This window comes from Camelus bactrianus, chromosome 26 (genome assembly GCF_048773025.1).
Source record: "Camelus bactrianus isolate YW-2024 breed Bactrian camel chromosome 26, ASM4877302v1, whole genome shotgun sequence".
Lineage (NCBI taxonomy): Eukaryota > Metazoa > Chordata > Mammalia > Artiodactyla > Camelidae > Camelus > Camelus bactrianus.
The window spans coordinates 33,227,936-33,252,358 of NC_133564.1; the positions used below are offsets into that span (position 1 = coordinate 33,227,936).

Sequence of the window (24,423 nt, forward strand, 5' to 3'; positions counted from 1 at the left end):
TAACGACACACCAGAGAAGTCAAACAGGCTGGAGAAATTAAGCCTTACTAAGATGAGATCAGTGACCTCTTCCTGGAGGTTGGGAAGACCTGGGTGTCAGTATTCAACTTCAGAAGGGAATGTCACTCAACTAGAATCCGGTCAGAGAAAGAAATATCAAATATCAAGGGAACAGACAGCTACCAATTCTGGCCATCAGTGTTGCAATGGGGATTTGTCTTACTGCCCAAAGAAGACCCTGACTGGTTCCTGTCACTGGACGTTAATCCGCCCTTCAAAGTCCATTCATTCGGCTGAGTGTTCCGTGCCTGCTGTGGGTCAGGCTCTGAGCTGCTCGTGTGGGAACCACCCCAGCTCCCCACGGAAATCCCACGTCTCCTGAGAAGCAAGCCCGCAGCCTGCAGCTTCCCGGCCATGCAGCCACTTGACAAAGCAACTCATCTTTAGAGACAAGTTGAGGTCGATGAAATTAAGTTATTTGAAACCATTCATTAAACGATTTCATTTCCTTTTTGGATTTGAAGATTCATACTAATCCTAGACCATCAGAACTGGAAAGACCTCCGGGGATGGAGGTGGAAAAACCTCGCTTTGCTCACTCTTCAGGCTCTTAGCTCACTGGCTGACAGAACTTCATCCCTTGAATCCCAGTGCCAGTTGACCTTCTCTCTAAAAACTCTCCATCAAAAATTTAATATCCTTTGCAGACGTATTTCAGACGCCGGTTTCATTTTAAGGCAAAACAATTCAAGACACAGAGTTAAAATTGTTCTCTCTGGTCTGCTCGGCAGGGTCTGTGTATAACCGGATGTGCCCTGCTCTCCTAGTCAGCACCTCTGGGAATAACTGTCCCCGACAGCACCCCCCGCACCAGCTCCATGGACGCCTGGTCCCTCCTGCTCATCTCCTGATCACTCCTCACAGCTGGTGATGAAAACTCAAAAAGCTGACTGTTTTTGAGATGAGGGAAGGATAGAAAGGTAAGCTTCCTGGGAAATTTGAAGCTACAGGTGAGCTTTGTAGAAATGGCATTTGGAGGGAAATTTTTGATAATAATTACTATTAGTTTTCTAATGTCCTTTACACACCAAAAGTCTTAGTTATTTCAAAACATAAAATATGTAAGATAGGAAGACACTTAAAAAAAAAGTTGGAAGTTTCCCAAAATGACTGTAGAGAAAGCTTTTTTCCCTTTCCTTTGAGTTGTCTGTTTTCTGTGTCTTTTCCACATCTTTAGTCCCCCGTTCAAGTCGGTTTCTTGTGTTCCTGCAGAGGCAGCAGGATGCGGGGTCCAGGGAACACCTGGGACCATGTCTGATTCACCCTGAGGGACTCACCCTGGGAAACTTGCAGACTTCAGTTGGCATCCCTGGAGCTGGAACCCCACGTCCCCCAGGTCCTCACTGCTTCTAGAAAGCTGTGCCTTCACGCAAGGTGGGCCACTAGACCTTATACTCCTGAGAGTCCTTCTCCCATGACCACCATCCCAGGGAAGAGTGGGCTGTCTTCCCAGGAAACCTCACCCTCTAGTAGGCAGTGAGAGCGGAGCCCCAGGCTCCGTGTGGACAAGAGCTCTGTCCTCAGCTGCTGCGTCCTGGCCGTGGGTCCCAGCAATTTGCTGACCATCCTCAAGTATCAATCACCTCCTCCATGAAGTGGGGACGGTGATGTTGGATACCCTCACAGAGTTCTGAGGTTCTAATAAGAGAGAATCGTGCATTGGAAGCCCTCTGCAGGGCGCAGAGAGCTGTAGTTTTTGCTACTAAAACTCATGGTTTGAATGAAGAACCAAGTGATTCAATTTGCTGCACTTGTTCCGTGGGACGCTTGGAAGGATGTAAGTTGGCAACGTTCACTCGGGACCCCACTTCTTTCAACAATAAATTTAGCCATTTGGAGAAGAAAGTTTAGGAGCCAGACTTTTCTGCTTGGGAAGTTGATAGAAGGACCTCCATCCCTACGATGCACACATCAGAATAGATGTTGCTTCCACGTAAGCAACATTTCACTTTAATAACTTCAGTAACTGATGGCATTTTTATGCGTGTATGGCGTGAAAGGCCTCTGCACTGACAGCTCACGAGAAAACATTTTTAACCAGTCTGCTGCCACTTTGCTGAATCCCAACACGGGAGAGGACTGGGTGGTTCTCACTCACTAACCCATCAGACCCAAAGGACGCCTTCATGGGCTCCAGGCTGGGCGAATGGAAAACACTCTCTGCTGATTTTCTCCTTTCTCTGTGCCCAAGACCAGGCAGGGCTCACCTGGCCAGTAAGAGCCACAAGGCATCTGAAGGATTTGTAGTTCTGGGGGCACTGCTTCCCCGTGGCAGACAGCATCCCTGCATCCGACCAGCTCTGCTTTCCCGCCTGACTCTGGCGCCCCTGGGGGCTGAAATCTCTAACTCCACGATTCCTGGTCCTACCTGGTGTCCCACTGACTTTGCGTCTCCTCTTCTCTCCCCTAAGACAGAGCTACTGGGGGACCCTCCCTGGCCCAACACTTTAGGACACTAAGCTCCACAGCAACCGCCAGGCAGGTGGCATCCTCAGGGTTTCCTCATGGGAAAACTGAGAGCGCTGGTGGTTTGCTCAAGGTTAGGACTTGACCCTGGGGTTTCCAAGTTTTTAAGCCAGGAATCTTGTACCCTTGCTTTACATGGGACAGCTGTCTGGGAGCCCGTTAACCAAAGTGGCAAAATGAGGCAGACGAGGCAGAAATCTACCCACTTGAATCAACTTCCGCAGCATCTCTCCTTTGAGAAATGGCAACAGCCCTGAGGTTTTCTTACACCCAGAAGGCAGAGGAGAAAGGAGCAGACGTGGAGTTTTGAAGTCCTTAGTGCAGGACTGAAGTACACAGACAGCTCCCATGTGACCCCACATTCAGAGTCTGGGCTCTGACACACGCATGGGTAGATCGCTCCTCCTAAATCCCAGCAGGAAATGCATGACACAAGGACTAGGATGGAATGCAAACTATTTCTTAAGGAAGCATGCTCGCATCTCTCCTCTTTCAAGAGTTTCCCTTCGAAGGGCACTTGAGTTTCTCCTTTCTCCCTGATGCACCACTGTGGCTGTACAGGGTGCCTGTTAAGGGGAAGGAGGGACAGTGTAGACGCGAGCAGAAGGAAGACACAGGCTTGTGGCGAAGCAGCGTCATTTGCTAGCCTCTGGAAGGCCCTTCTCTGGATGTTGTGAATTTCATCCACTTCTTCCGTGACTTCCTGGACAGTCCCCTCCACGTGGCCCTTCCACACACGCCAATAGGACCCCCCCATCCTACTAACCTCTCCTCTACTCTTCCTCACCCTCAACTGCAAATTACCTATATGCGTGCAAAGATGTCCATGCTGTCGGGAAAGCGAAAATAAAAGTATAATGTTTAATTTTGTCCACCCGTTTTGGGATCAGTACAACCAAACTGGGTGGAGACGGGAAGGCTGGGCTCATGCACCAGCCTGGTGAGGAGGCTGAGCGCAGAGGCAGAGAAGGGAACGCTTGCCCAGGACTGGAGCTGGGAGTCCACACAGGGTTACCCCTCGCCCCCTGGTGGGACAGGAAGTAGGGGCTGGAGGCCGATGCTCCAGTGAACATCCACCTGTCCCTGTCGGGAGCGGGGTGGGGATGGGAGGTGGTCCAGCGGGTGTAGAAGGGACTGAGGTCCAAGGCTGCACTTCGGTTCTGGAAACCTCCACAAAACGCACTGAAGCCTCCCCGAGGCCTCCGTGTCCATTCTGGGAGGACAAGTTTTGCTTCTGCCCTTGTCTTTAAGGAAGGCTCTGCCTCTCCGCTTTCAGATTCCTTATCTGAAATTGGGTCTATGGGCCTTCATTTTCCAGGGGGGTGGTGAGGGTAAGTCGGATGTAAGAAACCACCCAGCATAAGGGCAGGGAAGGTGGTGGAACAGAGAGGAAGGAGCGAGGCCCACCGAGGAGGGGAGACCCAGTGTGAGGATCCGCGCGGCGCGACGCGGGGTGGGGGGCTTTGGCACGCCTGCCCCCCTCTCCGGTTTCTCTTCTAGGGAAACTGCTGGGCTCTGGGATTTCGGCCACACGCACGTTCTTACCTTGAGCGGCAGGGCGGCAGGCGGGGCGGGGCAGCTCCGGCTGGTCTGGAGGGGCGCGCAGTACCTGCAGAGTCTGGCCCGCCTGGCCCGCGCGGGGGTGCCGGTGCCCTCAGCGCTGCGCGGGCGGACGGGGCAGGTGGCCCGCGGCCCCGCATCCCCCCTGGGCACGGCGTTCTCACTTCCGTCGTCAGCCCGGGCCTGGGGAATGGAGCATCCCCAGGCGTCCCGAGACTGCGGGTCCGTGCCCCACAAGTCTCGGGGCGCAGTGATGACCGGCCGGGCCCTCCAGCCCGCGGAGGGGCTGCCGCCGCCATCGCCCATTCCGGGAGCCGGGCTAGGGGGTCTGCATGGCAGGGGCCGCCGCCGTCCACGGTTCCGGGAGGCCGGGGCCAGGGCACGCCGGCCACCGAGGGATCTGCAAGGGCGCCCCCTCTTTGCATCCAGGTCCCGGGTTCTCTCCTCTCCCTCCTCCTCCTTCTTGGGAGCAGAGCAACTGCGAGCAGCTGGTGCCTCTGTCCCACGGCCCTGCCTCTGCAGGGGAGGGGCAGCTGAACCCCGCGGGACCCCGGGAGCCTGGCCTGCCGAGAAGCCCTTCCCGGGACTCGGGACAAAGCGTCCCTCCTCCAGGCCCCCTGCGGCTGCGGTCCGGGCTGGAGACGGGGCGGGGAAGGCGCGCGCAGGGGGCGCCCGCAGCTGGACGAAGAAGAAGGAAGTTTTCATCTGCCGCTGCCCGGACTCATCAGCCATTTCCTCCAAGGGGCTCGGCGGGTCCTGCCGGTCGAGTTTCAGACCTCAGTGCTCGGGGATGCGAACGCCGGCAGCCGTGCGCAGACGTGACCTGGTTCCATGGATCCACGACGGCCTGAGGAAGCAAATGACACATCTTTAATCCAGGGGCAGTCTTCAAGAAATGGGGACGAGGTGACCTGAGCCAGGGGCCTGAACTCACTTCCCAGAATCACAGAAGCAGACAGGCTGGTGGAGCCAGGTTGGGAGGAGGAGGTCCAGACGGCCTTTCTTACCCTGCTGTGTCTGCTGGATTCTTCTTTTATGTCTCGCCTTCCTCATATTTGAAGCGAAGACACAACAGTTGTTAGTTTCAATGTTATCCTAAACTCCATATTAGCGACATATGCTGTTTGCTGTCTGCACAATGTGACGTAGAGTTGAACCTGCAGGACACTTCGAAGTGCGCTTTCCCTCTACCTTTCTTGCATCGGTAACACACAGTTGTCAACAATATTTTAAGGAATTTCCACTTCAAATCCTGCAGTGACTCAGGAGTTCCCCAGGGGTAATCTCCCAGTACCAACTGCAAAACACTTGGCATCTCACACACAAAGAATAGATACATAAAAATAAAGATGAGAAACAGAAAATAAGAAGGAAAAAAAAAAAAAGAAGAGAAGAAGATGACGTAAGAAAACATATCCAGGTGACAAATCATACTGGAGGGTTTGGGGGTAGTTTGTTTTAAAAATACTTTAGTTTTCTTAAATTGTGAGGACAACAGGAAATCACCTGGAAATTCATCAAGTAATCCATCGAGTAACTCACACTTAGGGGGTTTCTATAGGCTCATTGTCTCCCACGATAGAGAAGAGCCTTTGGAATCCTGCTGACCTTGCTCTTGGGGAGAGCAAGAGGTCTTTTCTCATTTAAAAAAAAGTTACTATTTTTTTATTGTCAGTTTGAGCTTCACTGAGGGAGAACCAGGAAATGGTCCTCTGAGACCAGCTGGCATGTGCCCTGGAGAGTGGCAGCCCCCAAGCCTGAGCTGCCACTTCTGACCCCTGGCTGTGACCTCACACGGGCAGTGCCCCAGGTGTGGCCAAGGGCCAGGGCCCTGGCTGACCACTGAGGGCCAAGGAGGCTCCTTGGAAACTCTCAGGATGGGTGGTGGGGACCCTCTGTTTTCCTTGTTCACCATCTTCACACAGCGTTCCCACCCAAGTTTATAGAGGTTTCTCCTCATTTCCAGACAGCTGACAAATGACTCAGTCTATGTGTGTTCAGAGCTATCTGGGCCAGGCTCTGGTCACCGTGGTCCCGTTATAACAAACACCGTTACAGAGCAAAATTCGGCAAAACAATGTGATGTCCAAGTCTGAGACTCATCCTTTGCAAAACATGGTGTGTTGATCTGAGTATATTTCTTTTCAACAAAAATCCTGTGTGAGTGATGTCTAGTCCTCTTTATGCAATTGTCCACTCTCCTATGAAAGAATTTGCTGGAATATTGTAATCATTCAATAATTACTACCTTGTTTACTGACTACCTGATAATGAGGGGAGGAGCTGTGTCTTCCTATGGGACAGGGATTTGGGACAGAAGGACCATCATCTTGTCTCAGCCTCCGGGGCCCCCAAGCATCACACTAGGGGTCATTCACATGCCTTGTTCTACGGCACAGCGCAGTCCTGTGAGGCTGGGGGAAGTGTCTCCACTGCGCAGGTGAGAAGGAGGAGCTCAGGGAAGTGAAATAATTGCCTTTTCACCACAATTTCTCCAGACGGGTGGGGGCTTAAAGAACTTCTCAGATGAGAAGTTTCACTTCAACTCCAACCTCCAAAGAAAACAAAGTACAAAAAAATGCTGTGGTGCTGGCGTGTTCAGGACACATCTCTCTTCTAACTTTTTATTTGCAAGCCTGCCATAGAGGTGATTATCGCCAAGTGTTTCATTTCTAGGTTGTGCATGCTGGACCAAGAGGAGAGTAAACACATGGTGATGCCACCAGACAGCTGACAGAAGGCCAAGGGACATACCTGGAGGACACATAAGACACCACCTTAGGATACCCTTAAGTATTGGGGGGACCTTTAGGGAGATGGGGTTCTGGGTGAGAAGGGGGGCCATTTACCAGAGAAACCTGGGTTTCCACTGTGATGTAAATAGCACAGGGATTGAGAGCATGAGCTTTGGTGTCAGGCAGACATTTCTCTGAGTCCATTGTGTGGCTGTGTGACCCTCAGCAAGTTACTTAACCTCTCTGATAAACAGTTTCCTCTTCTCTAAGATGAGTTAACAATATCCATTTCAAAGTGTTCTTGAGGGGATTAAGTGGAAGTATGTGTCAAGGCCCTATTTAGCATAAATAAGGCACATAATGGTTTCTCAATAAATATTAGCAACTCAGAGTTTATACCACACACTGATGATGCCTAGAAAAAAACTGATTGACCCAATGGAGCAATTTGAGCTTTTGTATGAAATAGATCTTTTTTTTTTTTAAACCCACACTGACAGTCATACACATGTTTGTACACTTTTTATCTAATGGGTAAACATCTGGATGCTGAGGAATTAATTGGGATGAGGGGAGAATCAGCAGTGAATCTGGGGTCTGGGGACATGTGATCGACTCCTGGTGTGATCATTTATTAGCCATGACTCCCAGCAAGTTTCTGAAACTCAGTGGACTTCCCTGAACAAAATAAATTTCTGCCCTTCCTGCCTTAGAGAATTGTTTTGAAGGGGTAATCTATGTAGGAGTACTTAGTAAGCACCAAATTAATATATATAAAGTCTTTAAGGCAGGATGGGTGTTGTTATAATAACATAATGACTCCAAGAGGGAAGGATGTAGCTCAGTGGTAGAGCACGTGCTTAGCATGCACGAGGTCCTGGGTTCAATCCCCAGTCCCTCCGTTTAAATAAATAAGTAAATAAACTTAATTACACCCCACAAAAAATTTTAAAAAAGAATAATGACTCTAAGTTAAACCATCATCTCTGATTTCTCAAAAGACTTAAGATTGCTTTGTCTGAAGGGATTCTAAATTGACTTCATATTTCTCCACCACCATCGACCTTCAAGATTCATAAGGTGTGAGTGCAAACAACCAATAGTTCGAACTGCTAATGATTTCTTCTTATCACTTCGACAGAGAAAAAGAAGATTCTAGAACCTTAACATGGGTGGAGGGAGGAGTGGGCACTGGGGAGAGATGTCAGGGCACTGGCTTCTCTCACTCCGACCTTGCACCAACCTTGTGGAGCCGGCAGCTGAGCCGCCTTCCAGAGGCTCAGAAAGACAGAAGGACGGGGAGGGGAGGTGACTTGCTGAGAGCACTGTGGTTCGGGAGCAGCAGCGGAGACTTCCCTTGGGTCTGGCTCTGTCCTCTCCTCTCCAGGCCACTGGTCCAGCCCTTCTGCTCCTCTCTCCAAACCTGGGTTCCCACCCGCCTGTGCTTCCTTGGCTGCCCAGGGAGATGCTCCCTAAACAATTTTAGGGAGTGTTTTTAATTAAGAACGTAAATGATTCAAGATTGTGCAAAATGCACTAATGAACTCACCTACAAAACAGAAACAGACTTGCAGACATAGTAAACAATCTATGGTTACCAGGGAAAGGGGGTAGGAAGGGATAAATTTGGGAGTTTGAGATTTACATATATATATGTGTATATATGTGTGTATATATATATATGAGATATATGCTATATATAAAAAAGATAAAAAACCAAATTTCTTCTGTACAGCACAGGAAGCTATATTCAATATCTTGTAATAACCTTTAATGAAGAAGAGAGATGAAAACGAATATATGCATGTATATGCATGACTGGGACATTGTGCTTACATCAGAAATTGACACATTGTAACTGACTAGATGTCAATTTAAAAAAATTGTCCAAGATGGTACCTTATCAACATCCGTTGTCTGAGTGGAAGAAAGGTTAATTCTCCCAGGAGTGGTGATTCCAGAGAAAATGTGTTAGACAGAGGCCAATGGTGTCCCAGGGAGTCCCAGTGCTCCTAGAAATACTCCATTCAGAGTTTTAAGTCAGAGGAGTCAGGCTTGCTTCTCAGGGAGCGTTTATTCTCTCAGAAGGGGACGCTCACACAGTCAGTCCTTGGCAATTATGTTGGGAGCCTTCTGGAGTTCCTGTGCTTAATTTGGTTGTGACCTCGCCTGTTCACTGCCTGAGAAGAAGAAAGAAGGTGGTAATTCTAGCCCTCTCCTGCCACAGGATGTGTTGGGAAGATGTGTTCTTGATTCAAGAAGGAATGAGGACAAGGTAGAGGTGGGGGTGGGACTGAGAGAGAGCCTGGTGGAAGTGAAACTGAATGGCTAGGGCAGCTGACAAAGGGCTTGTTGCTGGCATGGGCATGGGGCCTGAACTAAAGATGTGGTCTGGAATATAAAAATAAATTAAATAACAAGTGTCTTCTGCCTAGCACAGGGAACTCTATTCAATATCTTGTCATAACCTTTAATGAAAAAGAATATGAAAATGAATATAGGTATGTATATGGATGACTGGGACACTGTGCTGTGCACCAGAAATTGACACATTGTAACTGACTATTCTTCAATTAAAAAAAAAAAAGATGTGGCAGGGAGAGTCTGAGCGATGCCACGAATCAGCATGGAGCCTTCCTGCTCATGCCGTACAAATGAGGCTTCAGGACTTCCCAGAATATTCTGTCCACTGGTAGAAGAGCACCTTCACAGCTGTAGCTTGGTTTCCTTCCCTTGTCATAGGAGATCTGCCTAATCGTCAGCTTGATGGTGGTGACCTGAGAGCTACCATTTACTGAGCATCTCCTACATGCCTGACTCGGCCAAAGGCACTTTATATATATGCCTTCTCATCCTCAGGACGAGGTGGACATTAGACTCTGTCTCAGAGACAGGGACACAAAGTCTGCAGAAGTCAAACCACTGTCCCACAGCAGCACAGCAATGAGGTGGATGCAGGTCCAGGTCTTTCAGTCCCCAAATCTGTGCTCGTTCCGTGGCACCACTGCCTCCTGATGGTGTATTTAGAGGACAATGTTATCTTCCATTTCACAGACAAAGACTTGCAATTTGGAGAGGCAAAAAAAAAAAAAAAAAAGAAAAAAGAAATGAAGGGAGGGAGGGAGGGAGGAAGAAGAGAGAGAGAGAAAGAAAGAGAGAAAGAAAGGAAAGAAGGAAGGAAGGAAGGAAGGAAGGAAGGAAGGAAGGAAGGAAGGAAGGAAGGAAGGAAGGAAGGAAAGGAAGGAAGGAAAGGAAGGAAAGGAAGGGAAAAAACTTTTCTCACATCCTGTCCAAGTTCCAGGGGCACATGTCCCCACAACTCCTCACCCCTCACTTTCTCTAAGCCCACTCCCCTGTGACCATTTTTTCTTTTCCCCCAAAAGCAAGCCCAGCTCATTTCTTCAAGGGATGACACTGTGTCAGATAGTCCCCTCGTGATGACTGTTTATGAAAGAACCAGATGGGAATGCTTGGGAAAGATTCGGATTAGAAAGAGTCTTCTGTTTCCACCCTGTTTCTATTTCCTTTATTGCCGGCCACCTCAACACCGTACACACATGGGTGTTTTGAGCAATGCTTTGTGTTTTAAGTTGCTTGGTGTCTCCCCTGGCATCTGATCACATGGGCTGGCTGCTTTGAAGTAAATGTGGAAAATTCTTGAACAGATCAGATCCCTGGCACGAGGAACTTGAATGCTCTGTTGTGTGTCAGACCTGGACGGCCATCCTCCGTTCGCATTTTTGATTCCACTACAAGGCACAGGGCAGTTAGAGGTGGGGTCTTCGCGGCCAGGCTGGTAGCAGGTCCTATTTCACTGAGGGGTTGTGGTGGGAGGTATGAAGAGTGGGTTTGGGGTCTGTGTTCTCTGAGGTCCAGGCCAGAGCCAGGGGCTGTACCTCCTCCTCTTCACCGCTAGATGCTCCAGACTGTCCCTCAGGGAAGATTTACTCATGCTGCTATGAGTTTACTAGAAGCATCCTTCAAAAAAGCTTGATTTGCTGAATACAGATTACTTCGGTACACATTTTGTTTTATTTATTTTAATTTTTATTGAAGGATAATCAGTTTACAATGTTGTGTCAATTTCTGGTGTACAGTGCAAAGTTTCAGTCATACATATACCTGCATATATTCTCTTTCACATTCTTTTTCACTATAGGCTATTACAAGATATTGAATAGAGTTCCCTGTGCTGTACAGTAGGACCTTGCTGTTTATCTATTTTATATACAGTTGTTAGTATCTGCAGTTCTCAAACTCCCAATTTATCTCTTCCTGTCCACTTGTCCTCTGGTAACCGTAAGTTTGTTTTCTATGTCTGTGAGTCAGTTTCCATTTTGTAAATAAGTTCATTTGAGTCATATTTTAGATTCCACATTTAAGTGATATCATATGGTATTTGTCTTTCTCTGTTTTACCTACTTCACTTAGAATAACGATCTCCAGGTCCATCCATGTTGCTGCAGATGGCATTAGTTTATGCTTTTTTATGGCTGGGTAGTATTCCATTGTATAAATATACTACAACTTCTTTATCCAGTCATCAGTCGATGGACATTTAGGCTGTTTCCATGTATTGGCTGTTGTAAATAGTGCTGCCATGAACACTAAGGTGCAGGTATCTATTCGAATTAGAGTTCCCTCAAGATACATACCCAGGAGTGGGTTTGCTGGATCATATGGTAAGTCTGTTTTTAGTTTTTTGAGGAATTTCCATACTCTTTTCCATAATGGCCAGGTGCACATTTTATACATTCCTATTGACTTGGCCACGGCACAGTTTGACCCCCTGTGGACCCACACCTCCCATCTCTCTCCAGTTTAGTCCACAGAAGGCCACAGGATGAGGCCTGAGGCCCAGAGAGATGAGTCAACTTGCCCATGGTCACTGACCAGAGGCAAAGCCAGTCCTCAAGCCTTTCTGTCATAACAGCAAACAGGACTCTGATGACATCAGGTACCTCCCAGGGCCATCCCATCTGCATTCCCAGCCACCCCCAACCCAATCAACCCATTTTACCAATAGTCTGCATCCATCTTCCAAGCCCCTAGGTCTGCACCCTAAGGATCTAGGGTCACCAGTGTCTCCATCAAGTTGACTCTTCAGCCAGTGGTTTGCCTACACTATCCCTGCTTTTCCAGACTTTTCTCCTACTGCTCCCAGGTGGGGGCCCCTCAGACAGAACAAGCTCCCCAGGCTCACTGTGCAGAGACTCCACCTGGACCCTCACTGAGCCCTCCACCTCCTGTCTTCACCACCTGTGCAAACTCGCCACCTCCCAGGGTCCTGGCTGAATTCCTCCATCTCCCTGCCATCCTGGCCAGACACTCTGGCCATCAGTAATCCTCCACTTTCTAGCACTTTCTGCCAATAACATTTATTCTGATGCCAATGGTGGAAGGAAGAAAGGAAGAAAACAGACAGGAAAGAAAGAAGTTTTCAAAAGGCTTTAGAAAATGTCCTTTTTCTAACTCCTGACAGTCTCAAACGCCAGTTGAAATGTTTTAATGTCACAGCTCTTCTCCCATAAATAAAACACTAGGCTCGGTTGTAAACTCAGATCAGAATTACAGATCGGCAATTTTTTCCCCCATATACCAGACAACAAAATTTACTTAACCACTATCCAAATATGACTGATCCAGCAGTGAGTTTGGAAAGCATATGTGTCTGATATACTTGCCCAGTGAGATGCCATTTAAATAGAAGTGCAGGCGGTTTTATCAGGTCTCACGAAGAAGTTATTAGGGACACACTGCTGAGAACCCACTTTTCACCCAGCAGCCACACTGTCCTCTGGGGATGGCCCTGCATGGGGTCATTGAAGGGAAAACACAGTGATCCTCAGTCCCCCCCGGGGAACTTAATCTTTTGCTCTACCCCTTAATTTTCTTAAAAGGGATGAATAATCCAGAGTCAAGAACCTCTGACCTGGATCTGTGTAAAACAGGATGTCTGTCACCAGAAAGGCACGATGCGATCCTTTAAGCAACAGAAAGGGAGAACTCTAGAGTCTAAGACGACTGGCTCATACTGGGGATCCTTCCTTGTCCAAAATGGATTCCTGGTTTAGGTTTTAGGACTTCTGGGCTTTCTGCTGTACTTCTTGACAGGCGCTTCAGGCTGAAGGCAGCCCACCCACTGCAGGCAGACCCCAGCTCTGCTTTGGAGAAGAGCGACTAAAAGGAAAGAGCCTTGGGCCAGACTGTAGGACTAGCCCCCACACCATATGGTAGCGCAGATGTGAAAGTTCAACTTAGGAATGTAAATTTAAAAAAATATTTTATATTTTTACATTTTAACTTCAGAACGTTCCTGAATAAATTTCACTTTAGAGTGTTACTGAATAGTTACCATGTTAGGACCAGAGAGGAGAATTTGAGTCTGATGCTTCCTTTTAAGGCAAGAAAGACTGATTGAACAACCGACGTGTCCAGCATCGATGGCGCATGTCATTGCCACCAAGTGATGGAAGTTCACTATTTTAGCAAATGCTGTAAGTATCTCCTGAGTGCCAGGCGCTGTGAGTCCTGTGTGACTACAGAGGTAAGTCTTCACTGTCAGTGTCCAGAAGCCACTTAGATCCAATGGGGTGCGAACTACAGGGAAAACCTTGGCTCCAGACCAAGCAAGTAAATGTCCTTAGAGGCAATGAAGCCAAAGTGCTACAGGGCTCAGAAGAGGGGACATCATATCAGAGAGGGGAGAGTCAATAGAAGATGACATTGTAGGTTGAATGTTTGTGTCCCTCCAAGATTCACATTGAAACCTAGTCCCCAGGGGATGCTGTTTGAAGGTACGGGTTTTGGAAGGTGATCAGGTCCTGAGGGTGGAGCCCCTTTGGTGGGATTAGTGCCTTTATAAGAAGAGGTCATAGGGCAGTTCATGCTCTTTCTGCCACACGAGGACACACTGAGAAGTCAGCAGTGTGCAATCAGGAAGAGGGCCCTCCCCACACCCCAAATTGGCTGGCACCTTGACCTAGTCTTTCCCAGCTTCCAGAGCTGTGAGGAATAAATTTCCAAGGTTGATAAGCCAATATTATGGTATTTTGTGACAGCAGCCCCAGCTAAGACAGAAATGGGGTTCCCCTAGAACAAATACCTAAAAATACGGAAGCAGTTGTTAAACTGAGTGACAGGTAGAGGCTGGAAGAGCTTTAAATGCATGCTAGAAGCTGAGATGATCAGAGAGGGACTTTTAAAGGCAATTCTGGTGCAAGCTCAGGAAAGAAAGGAGAGCTTTACAGAAAGCTTCCATCTTCTTAGGGAGCACAGAATGTTGGTAGAAATGTGGATGATAAAGGTCATTACAATGAGGTTTGGGATGGAAACAAGGAAAGCGTTATTGGACAACAGAGAAAAGGTGATCCTTATTCTAAAGGAGCAAAGAACTTGGCTGGACTGTGTTCATGTCTAGGGTTTTGTGGAAGGTAGGACGTGTGAGTGATCAAAGAGGGTGTTTAGCTGAGGAGATTTCCAAGTGAAGTGTTGAAGGAATGACTTGGCTCCTTCTGACTTCTTATAGTAAAACGTGAGAGGAGAGAAATACCTTGAAGAGAGAATTATTAAGCAAAAAGACACTAGAACATAAAAATTTGAAAAGGTCTCATATTACAAAAAATGAGCAAGTGTGCTTGGAAGAAAACACTTGGGGTGTGGCCAGGCAACTGTTTGATAAGCAGATTAGTATGAGTGTGAACTGCGTTTAAGAAGCATCATGGGAGACCTGAATAGACAGTTTTCCAAAGAGGACATACAGGTGGCCAACAGGCACATGAAAAGATGCTCAATGTCACTAATCATCAGAGAAATGCAAATCAAAACCACAGTGAGTTATTACCTCACACATTTTAGAATGGCCATCATCAAAAAGACCCCAAACAGCAAATTCTGGCACAGATGTGGAGAAAAGGGAGCCCTCCTGCACTGCTGGGGGGAATGTAAATTGGTACAACCACTATGGAAAACAGTATGGAGGCTCCTCAAGAAACTAAAAGTAGAACTACCATATGATCCAGCAATTCCACTCTGGGGTTTATATCCAAAGAAAATGAAAATACGAATTTGAAAAGATACATGCACCCCAATGTTCATAGCAGCATTATTTACAATAGCCAAGACATGGAAGTGTTAGGCAGCTAGATAAGTGGGGGCACCGGGCAGACAGGTGGAGGAGAGGGGGAGGATGGTCCAGAAGATGGTGTTATGCCCACCTCCAGCATAAAGGGACTTCAATTTCTCTAAATGAGTGCCACCAAGAAACCAGTGAGAATCCAACAGCTGCAACTGCGAGGTAGCAAGAAGGACCTAACCTATGACCCAATGCTCATTGTAATATAATTAGCATCGCGGTTCAGGCCCTCCCACGGGTTTTCCTGTGTGCATCAGGGGTAAGGACATGCACAAAGGGGCCAAACATGACTCAGCACTGCAGGGGCAAGAGACGCCAATCAATCAAAAGACCACCTCTAAGTAGGGGTATAAGAGAAAGAGGGCAAACAAAGACCCCTGCTTTTTCCTCCCCTGGATCAGCCCGCCTCCCATTCTTGGAGGTGCACTTTCCCTTTTAAAATCTCTCGCTACACAATGCTCCATCTCCCGTCTGAGTTCTTATCTTTTGGGTATGACAAGAACTGAGGTCTTTTCCCTTCCCCTTTGCGGGTAACATAAGCAACCTAAGTGTCCACCAACAGATGACTGGATAAAAAAGATGTGGTGTACTGGAATACTACTCAGCCACGAGAAAGAATGAAGTTCTGTCATTTGCAACAATGTGGTTGGACCTAGAGGGTGTTATGCTTAGTGAAATAAGTCAGAGGAAGACAAATACTTTGTTATTTATATGTGGAATCTAAAAAATAAAACAAATGAAATTATAAAGCAAATCAGAACTGGACTCACAGATACAGAGGACAAACTAGTGGTTGTCAGTGGGAAGAGGGAAGGGGGAGGGGCACGATGGGGGTCAGGGATTAAGAGACACAAACCACCGTGTATAAAATAGACGAATCAGCCTGGAACCCCAAGGTGTGGTGGGCACGCAGTCATGCCGGCGGGCAGGTGCAGATGTCCAGGGCACCGGGTCTGATTCATCTTTGCCTGGCAAACCATGCTCTCTGCCTTTCAGAAGGAAATCTTGCAATAGCAGAAAAAGAGGCCTCATTTATCTAGAAAAGCCACATCAAGCAGAGGAAGAGTGAGGGGTAGAGGGCAGAAAGCAACACTTAAAAGTACAACTGTTTGAAAACAAAGTGCTTTTCATTAGGTCCCTTCAGCTGTCTAAATAATGGGAAATGACTGTTTATTCCATTTAATGCACATGTGCATTAAGACCTCTTTTTTAACTTGGCCTCACTTAACTCCCCCTGGTAGTCAGAGTGGCCTTGGAGTGAGAGAGGAAAAGGTCCCTCAGGTGATGCAACTTGAAAGATGCCAGGAAGGCCTACGTGGCCTTAAAGGGATGCTAATCAGAGAGGCGGAGACCCCGAAAGGCCCACATTTGGATTCATTTCCCAGGTTAATCCTTGACTTGGGGTGAGGACGAATTCTGCCTTAAAACGCTAACTCCAGAAGGAGCAAACCCAGCACATCTTAAAGGCTCCAGGTTCAGGGGTCCCGGAGATAGGGGTGGGGTTCAAGCGGGGGGAGGGGGCGGGGGGGGGAAGCCTTACTCATCATCCCAGCATACCCCACAAAGCCCAGGGCACCGAGGAGCCAGGGAGGATGGTTTATTGGGCTCAGTGTTTACAACTGTAGTCGGAGATTTTTCCTTTAATCACTTTCTACTTTTTTTAAATAGAAAAATGAGGTTAAAAAAAAATTAAAGACAAGTTTCATCCCTTCCGGCTCTTTGTTATCCCAAATATTTGCTTCTGAAAGAAACAAGCTCGCCTGTGTACACTCACGTGACTGCGCTTTTTGTTTGCTTTGCATTTAGCAATAGGAAGAAACCAGTTAACACTCTTTGAAAACTCCAGCCAAGCAGAAAATTGGGAACAGCAGCAGCTGTGAGTCAGGAGACGTGCGCACGGGGTACAAATGACTTTTCCTCCACCCGAGACTCAGTCCTCCCGGCACCGGTGGCAGATGTGATGCTGGCGGCCGCGATGTCAGAGAAGACGAAGGAGGCAGGAGCCCTGAGATGGGCTGGTTTGGAAGAGGGAGTCCTTCTGTTCCTGGGGAGCCACGCCCACTGCGGGCAGGCCGCGCCCTGAGCCCAGAAGGCCCCGCCCCCGGTCCCTGACAGTGGCCTTGGGCTTTCGGATCCTTGTTTTTCTCACCTGTAAAATGTCGGTGATAACGATGTCTCCCTTGCAGGACAGAAGCAAGGACTAAAGGAGATACTAGATAAGAAAAAAGAGCAATCTGTGGGATGGATATCGCTGTGTAAGGATGGTGGCTTCACTCAAAAGTTACAGACTATCCCTGACAAACATGTCCTCTGGCATGATTCTGATGCCAATTTTTAAAATAATTACTTTTAACTATAATGGAAAAATAGGAAATAGCAATAGAATAGCAAATGTATATATAGCTAAATAATATTTTAAAAACACTATAAATATGTATTTTCTGGGTTTTCTGTGTTTTTTTAATTGAAGTATAGTCAGTTTACAAGTCAGTTTCTATCGTAGGGCATAATGTTTCAGTCATGCAAATACACGCACGTATTTGTTTTCATATTCTTTTTCTTTAGAGGTTACTAAAAGATGTCAAATTTAGTTCCCTGTGCTATATACAGTAGGTCATTGTTTATTTATATATAGTACTCAGTATCTGCAAATTTTGAACTCCCAATTTATCCCTTCCCACCCCCTTTCCCTCTTGGTAACCATAAGCTTGTTCTTCATGTCTGTAAGTCTGTTTCTGCTTTGTTAAAACATTCATTTGTCTTTTTTTAGATTCCATATATCAACAATATCATATGGTATTTTTCTTTCTCTTTCTGGCTTACTTCACTTAAAATGATGATCTCCAGGTCCATGCATGTTGCTGCAAATGATATTATTTTATTCTTTTTTATGGCTGAGTAGTATTCCATTGTATACACATACCATAACTTCTTTATTCAGTCATCTGGACATTTAGGTTGTTTCCATGTCTTGGCTATTGTAAATAGTGCTGCTGTCTGACACCAATCTTAAAGATGAATAAGAGTTAGCCAGGGAAAGAAGAGGGAGATCATTTGTGTTTCTAATGTGCAAAACCTGCACAAGGAAACTGTGAGGCCTGCAGTGTGCAGGGCAGGCGTGGGTGTGGGGACTGCAGGGGGTGCAGGGCAGGGAAGAGCCACAGGTGGTGGGGCTCAGTGGTATCACACATCAGGTTTCAGATTGACAAAGGCAGGAGCTGGGTCCTGCAGAGCCTTATATGCACGTTAGGGAGCTTGGATTTTATTCCCTAGAATGATGTTTTAGCTATTGTGTTCAGTGAAATTTTAACAAACATATTTTTAAAAGCTTCTCCAGTCAAGCAAGTTCAAGGTTAAATCATTCTGTTACTTTGCTGCAAGACTTCTCAGAGCCTTTAATATGGTAACATGCATCATGAATCTCCAATAAGGGCAGACACTCTGCAGTATTTCTGTTAGGTAGTTAGATAAGTGAGGGCACCAGGCAGATAGCTGGAGGAGGAGGAGGGTCCAGAAGATGGGATTATGCCCACCTCCAGCATAAAGAGGCTTTAATTCCTCTAAGTGAGTACCAGCAAGAAACCGGTAAGAATCTGACAGCCGCAACTGCGTGGTAGCAACAAGGACATAACCAGACATGACCTAATGCTCACTGTATTATAATTAGCATCGCAGTTCAGGCCCTCCCACGGGTTTTTCTGTGTGCATCATGGGTAAGGACATGCGCAAAGGGGCCAAACATGACTAAGCACTGCAGGGGCAAGAGACGCCAATCAATCAAGACACCATCTCCAAACGAGCGTATAAGAGGTGGAGAGACAAAGACCACTGCTTTTCCGCCCTTGGGTCAGCCCGCCTCCTGCTCTTGGAGGTGCACTTTCCCTTTGCTCATAAAACCTTTAAAATCTTTCGCTACACAATGCTCTATCTCCCGTCTGAATTCTTATCTTTTGGTTATAACAAGAACTGAGGTCTTTTCCCTTCTCCTTTGGGAGTAACACTTCTTCGCATTTGACAGTAAAACCTTTCTCTGACCCTGCTCTCTCTCCAACACCCACTGCTCTGGGGTTTCCAGCCTCTAGCTCCACACTTTGGGAGCTGTCATCAGGGACATTACACGTCTGTGCTTGTAGACGTTACTGTGCTTCGCCATCTTTTCCTGGTCCTCCGTCCGCTCACCAAGATCCCTCCGAACCCCTTCACATGGGCCCTGTTTCTTCCCTGGTGGGTGAGCTCACTCCCTAGTGTACAGAAAGGATGCGGTCCAAGCTGGGGGCCAGCTCTCGGCAACTTTCTAACGCATCTCCATCTGCAGCCTGTCCTAATTAGTTCCAGAGATGACGTTCCCCCTTCCTAAGGCAGATGCTGACATGTCAGTCAAAGAGAGGGGAGAACGGTCATGGAAGGGAGACCACCTGTTCCAGGTGGCGGAGTTAGTAAGAGGCAGAGGTCTGGCTGGAACCCTAGTCTCCTGTGAGGAGACTTTCTGGAGGCCCCGCCACCATCCAAACGCCCCCGGGAAGTAGTCCTGGTCCAAGTATATGGCAGATGGACATCATCAGTACATTGTTCATACCGGCACAACATTCCCTAGTCATATCAGAAATATCTGTTGGTAGAAATCTGTCATGGCTTTTACCAGAACTATTTTGTTCACTTCCTATTCACTGCACTGTTCCTTCAAGTAACCCACTCTCGTCCTAGAACTCCCAGGGATTAATGTACTTTCCACCCTAACAATTAAAATACAAACTAATTTTTTCAACTGCCTTTCACAGGTGCTCCCTCATTTTTGTTATTTCTCCAGCACTTGCTCTGGTACCCACCATGCTGAGGATGCCCAGGAGGTGAGAACAGAGAGGACCCAGGCCTCTGGCGCCCAGGAGGTGGCCCGGGACTGGGCCCGGGAGCAAGCGCTGCTCTCAGCACCTTGCCCTCAGCGCCCCCGCACCCTGTGTGCCGGCCTCACTTAACATTGTTGGATTTAGAGACAACACATGAATAAAACAGCCATTTAAAGCCCTTTCCTGGAGGCAGCCTCTTGGTTTAGATCCAGTTCAACACCTTTCTTTCTCCACTGCTCATTTCTCTTGGTATTTAGAGTAAAGCTGTTCCTGGCTTCTTTCTTTTTTCCAACTACTTTGGGAAGAACTACTTTCTGTCTGTCTTTAAATACATCTTTAAAATCTGTATGACTGTTTTTGAAGTTTTCAAAACTCATAGCTACTTTAATCACTTTTTTCTAGGCACGATTTCAATCCAGATACTTTGAAGGAACTGGACCTTAGAGCTGGGACCCACATATCCTGAATAAGAGCCCTTGTTTCCAAGCTGAAAGCAATCTGATTTGGAAGGAGTGAGAGGTTGCTTGTGTTTAAAAGTAACTGCTGAAGAAGGGAGGCTTTTTCCAATGACTGAAAAGATACTTTCAGGCCTGATTAGCCCCCCCAACCACAAAGTATAAATGTTTTACAGTTTGTGGGCACAAATATATTCAGAGAGAATCTATGACAGTCATTCAAAAACTGATCATTTGAACATGAGGCATCCAAGGCTGAACTATTTGATCAAGTCAAATACTGTGAGTTCTTAATGAAGAATATAATTACTGTGTGTAACTTAGTTCAACCATACATTTACATAGCCCATTTACCTTTTCAAAGAATCTGTGTATATATATAAATGATTCAGCAGATATACGTATGTCTGTATATATACGTATCAGATACATGTATATTTGTATATGTATGTACTATATACATATACATGTATGTATATATCTGCAGAATCATTTTTTCTCCCGGCAGCTTGGCCTCCAGTTCCTTTCTGACTTAATCCAACCCCTCATACTGCTGCTAGGGATGTTTGCCCATAACACCTGTGCGGAGCTGTGACAGATGAAGGAATTTGTGGCATCTGTGAGCAATGATTGGAATGGTGGAGTGTGGGATTGAATCTAAGTAAGAAAGGAGGCATTTATGAGAACACCGATGGACAATGAGGAAGTGGGAGAGTCAGTGAGGTGTGACTCAGGCTGAGATTGAAAGGCCTCTAGGAGAGATTCTTGAATAATTGAACTAGAAGGAACTAGAAAGACACGGATGGTCTGGGAGCTGGAGGCTGGCATCCAGCTTTCAGAGGTGGTGCAGTGGTCCTGCGTGCAGCTGTCAGAGTGGCGGCTGAAGGCAGAGAGAAGGAAAGAGCTTTTTTTTTTTTAATCAAAGTCTAGTCAGTTTACAATGTTGTGTCAGTTTCAGTGTACAGCATAATAGTTCAGTCATACATATACATATATATGTTTGTTTCCATATTACTTTTCATTATAGATTACTACAAGATATTGAATAGAGTTCCCTGTGCTATACAGAAGACACTTGCTACTAGACAAGAGCTTTTGGGACAAGGACATGGAGAAACTGAGATGCCAGGGAACTGAGATGGCCTCTCTGGAAATGTCAAAGCCATAAAGATGGGGGAATTTGGAGTAGAAGGAAGACTGGGAAGCAGTGAGTGAGGAGGGTGACTAAGAGGTGCTGGAAACGGGGGAGAAACCAGGAGATGGCGTGTCCAAGTCTCATGAACATCAGAGGCCAAGGTCTGGTAGGAAACAACACACCTGGAGCTGGCAGAGGTAAGAAAGGAGGGCACCCTGGACGCCATTACAGAGGACGTGGGAGGAAGCGTCTCAGGGAAGGTCGACATTTCAGAGCAGAGGCTGTAACATGGAAAGGTTTCAGGAGGGGATAGAAGGCAGACTCAGTCAACCAGGGCCTGTGTGGATAGGTGTGCATGATAGCTTGGATGAAGGAGGATGGGGGCACTGGGCCTCCAAATGACCACACAGTGGAAGAGCGTGCTGGCCTCTTGGAGGATATCTGGGGCCACAGTCCCAACCTGCCATCCACTGAGCCTGCCCTTCCTCAGATGCCCCCATCCAGTGTGCTCGGTCTGTGTCCATCTGGGTCCTCACGTTCCCCAAACACACTCTGGATTCCCCCACCTCTGCTCTCTGCTCCCCGTGAGATGCCCTATTTCAGTCCCCTCTGTCCTCAATGACACAAAAGCCACACTTTCTGCAAAATCCTGCAGGACACTCCCAATCAGCAACAACCACTCCTGCTTCTGGATTTATGTCAGTGAGATAAATCCAGAGGGAGGGTGACGCATCTTAAAGGGAGGTCCGTGTGTTTCTAAGGTCCCCACATTTCCCTTCTGGGAAGGGAAACGTGTTTTGTTGCCCGGAATGGGGGGTCCCATGGATGGACGTGGATGGTCTTGGAGCTGGAAGCTTGCATCCAAGTTTTCAGAGGTGATGCATGGGGCTCCCGCCTGAGGCTTTGGTGAAGGAGAGCTAAGGAGGGTGCGGGGGAAGCTGGGGCAGGGCAGGGATCCTGGGGAAAGGAACAGGTGGGTCCCACTCAGAGAGTTCAGATCCCTGCGTTGTCCATCTTGGGGCCAGCGACCACTCTCAGACAGCCCAAGGATAAGGGTGGACAGGGACTGACTGGGCCCCTCCTGAAGGGGGCACCTTCCCGGCTGTCCGCTGCCCACGTGTCTGCAGACCCTGCCGCTGTCCGTGGTCCTGAGCGAGGGGCCCGGGGCGTGTGTGATGGGGGCTCCGTGCAGGTTTCCTGAGATAATAAAACATCCTGTGAGGTGGGTGGGGTAGGTCTCATCTTCCGCGCTTTACCCCTGGAGATACTGGGGCTTAAGAAGGTTAAGATGACATCTATCCATTTATTGAAACAGTAACTGGAGGAGAGGAGCAAAATCCAGGCTCTGCGGTCACTGGTGACACTGCCATTTGTTTTCGCTCAGCTACAGCTCCCCAGAACGAAGAGATCTAGGCTATGCCAGAAAAGAAGGGCAGAATCTTATGATTCTATATTAAAATCATCCCTTTGCAAAGAGATAATTTTCTGTCAAGCATCCCTTCTGTCACCATAAACTAAAGGCCACTTAAAGACAATTTCCTCATATGAACGCTACAGTAACCACAGTGTAAAACTTGCAGTGCACGTAGACAGGACCAGGAGGTGACATGCAAACTAAAGGAGCTGCAGAAGTTTAGGTTGAGATTATGAGTAACCTTCCCCTGACTTTTCTTCCACATTTAATGTATTGTTTTTATGTTACATTTTTCAATAGATTCCGAAGAAAACCTCAACTTTACAATTAGGTAACAACTAAGAGCATATGTTGAATTGATGTTAAAAGGAATCACAGATAAACAATATCTTTTTGTCTCTGTTCCTGGAAGACAGTTCTTGAGGTCAGAGCATCATCAGAGGCTCCCCCCACACTGGAGGCATTCCACTTGGAGGGCACAAGTCCTGGGTGTTAGCTGGGGACTCTGTGGGTTGAACACCTCTGTGGTAGGTGCCTCTGTGACTTCATTCATCAACATGCAATTGCGTGGGAGGCAGAGAGATGTCTGCGGAGCAGGGCTGGGGAGTGGAGGGCCACACTGCATATGATATTAGCTTCACATCCATCTCATCAAACCCTACCCGTTGCCAGTTTCTCCTTGGCCAACTCTCATCAGCTGTCACCCTGACACCTCCAGCTGGCAGTTCCTGAGTGAATTCTGATGAAAGCAGATGTCTCAGGGCATCCAGATCCATCAGAGGAGGGACTCAAATTAGACTTGCTGCACAGACTGCAAGCCCCGGGGGTGCCAAGTCATCCTCAAGTCCCCCAAGTCAGAGAGCCCCCTACATCCTGCATGTAGGAAAAGTTTAGTAAAAGTTAAGTCTGGCCAAGTTAATTTCTGCTCTTAGAAGGTGGAACAGTGATCACCTTTAGGTTGGGTGGGTAGTGCCGGGAAGGGTGCAACAAGGAATTTTTGGGGTAGTAGTCAGACTCTCCTTCCTGATGTGGGTGTCACCTGCGTGTGTCCAGCTTGTGAGAATCCCCTGAGCTACGGAACACTTAGGACGTGTGCACTTTTCTGTGTGTATGTTACAATCCGATGAAAAGTCAAAGAGGAAGAAGAAAAGAAGAGAGGAAGAGAGGAAGGGAGGAAAGAAAAGAGGGAGAGAAGGAAGAGAGAGAGGAAAGAGTGATGTAAAGCCAGAGGGAGGTGTCTGAAACTGATTCAACAGGCATTCGTGTGAACGCCATTCGTCCGGTCGGGATGGGACAGGACAATAGCGTTATTATAGGAGGACTAATCTGTTGGTGGAGAGCAGTCTAAATGGTATGAGACTGAAGCAAGAAAACAGAGGAAGAGTTACAGTGGCTCCATCTGAGTGATGAGACTTAGATTAGATTGGTACTGATGGTGGTGATGTTTAAGAGGGTAACGGGGCCAGTTTCAAGGTAAGATCTATATTCAGGAACCAACGAGCAGGACATGCTGTTGGCTGCTTTCATTAGCTAGTATTTATTACTGTGTTGCATAATATTAAAACCCGCTTTCTTTGAGTAAAAATCATAATGCTTGCCGTTACCAGCTGAGCAGGGCCC

At 47.4% G+C, this 24,423-nt stretch overlaps 1 protein-coding gene across 2 annotated transcripts in view; it reads right to left on the reverse strand.

The window, feature by feature from the left end:
* The window catches only part of PSD3 (pleckstrin and Sec7 domain containing 3), a 598,663-nt gene that overhangs the window by 467,398 nt on the left and 106,842 nt on the right, over window positions 1-24,423 (reverse strand). Inside the window, exon 4 of one of the 2 annotated variants that reach the window (XM_074353657.1) lies at window positions 4,072-4,933. In XM_074353657.1, coding sequence (XP_074209758.1) covers window positions 4,072-4,818 — 747 coding nt within the window. In that variant the 5' untranslated portion in view covers window positions 4,819-4,933. Of the gene's footprint in view, window positions 1-4,071; window positions 4,934-24,423 lie in introns of those variants that run through there. The other variant, XM_074353661.1, reaches the window with a different exon arrangement.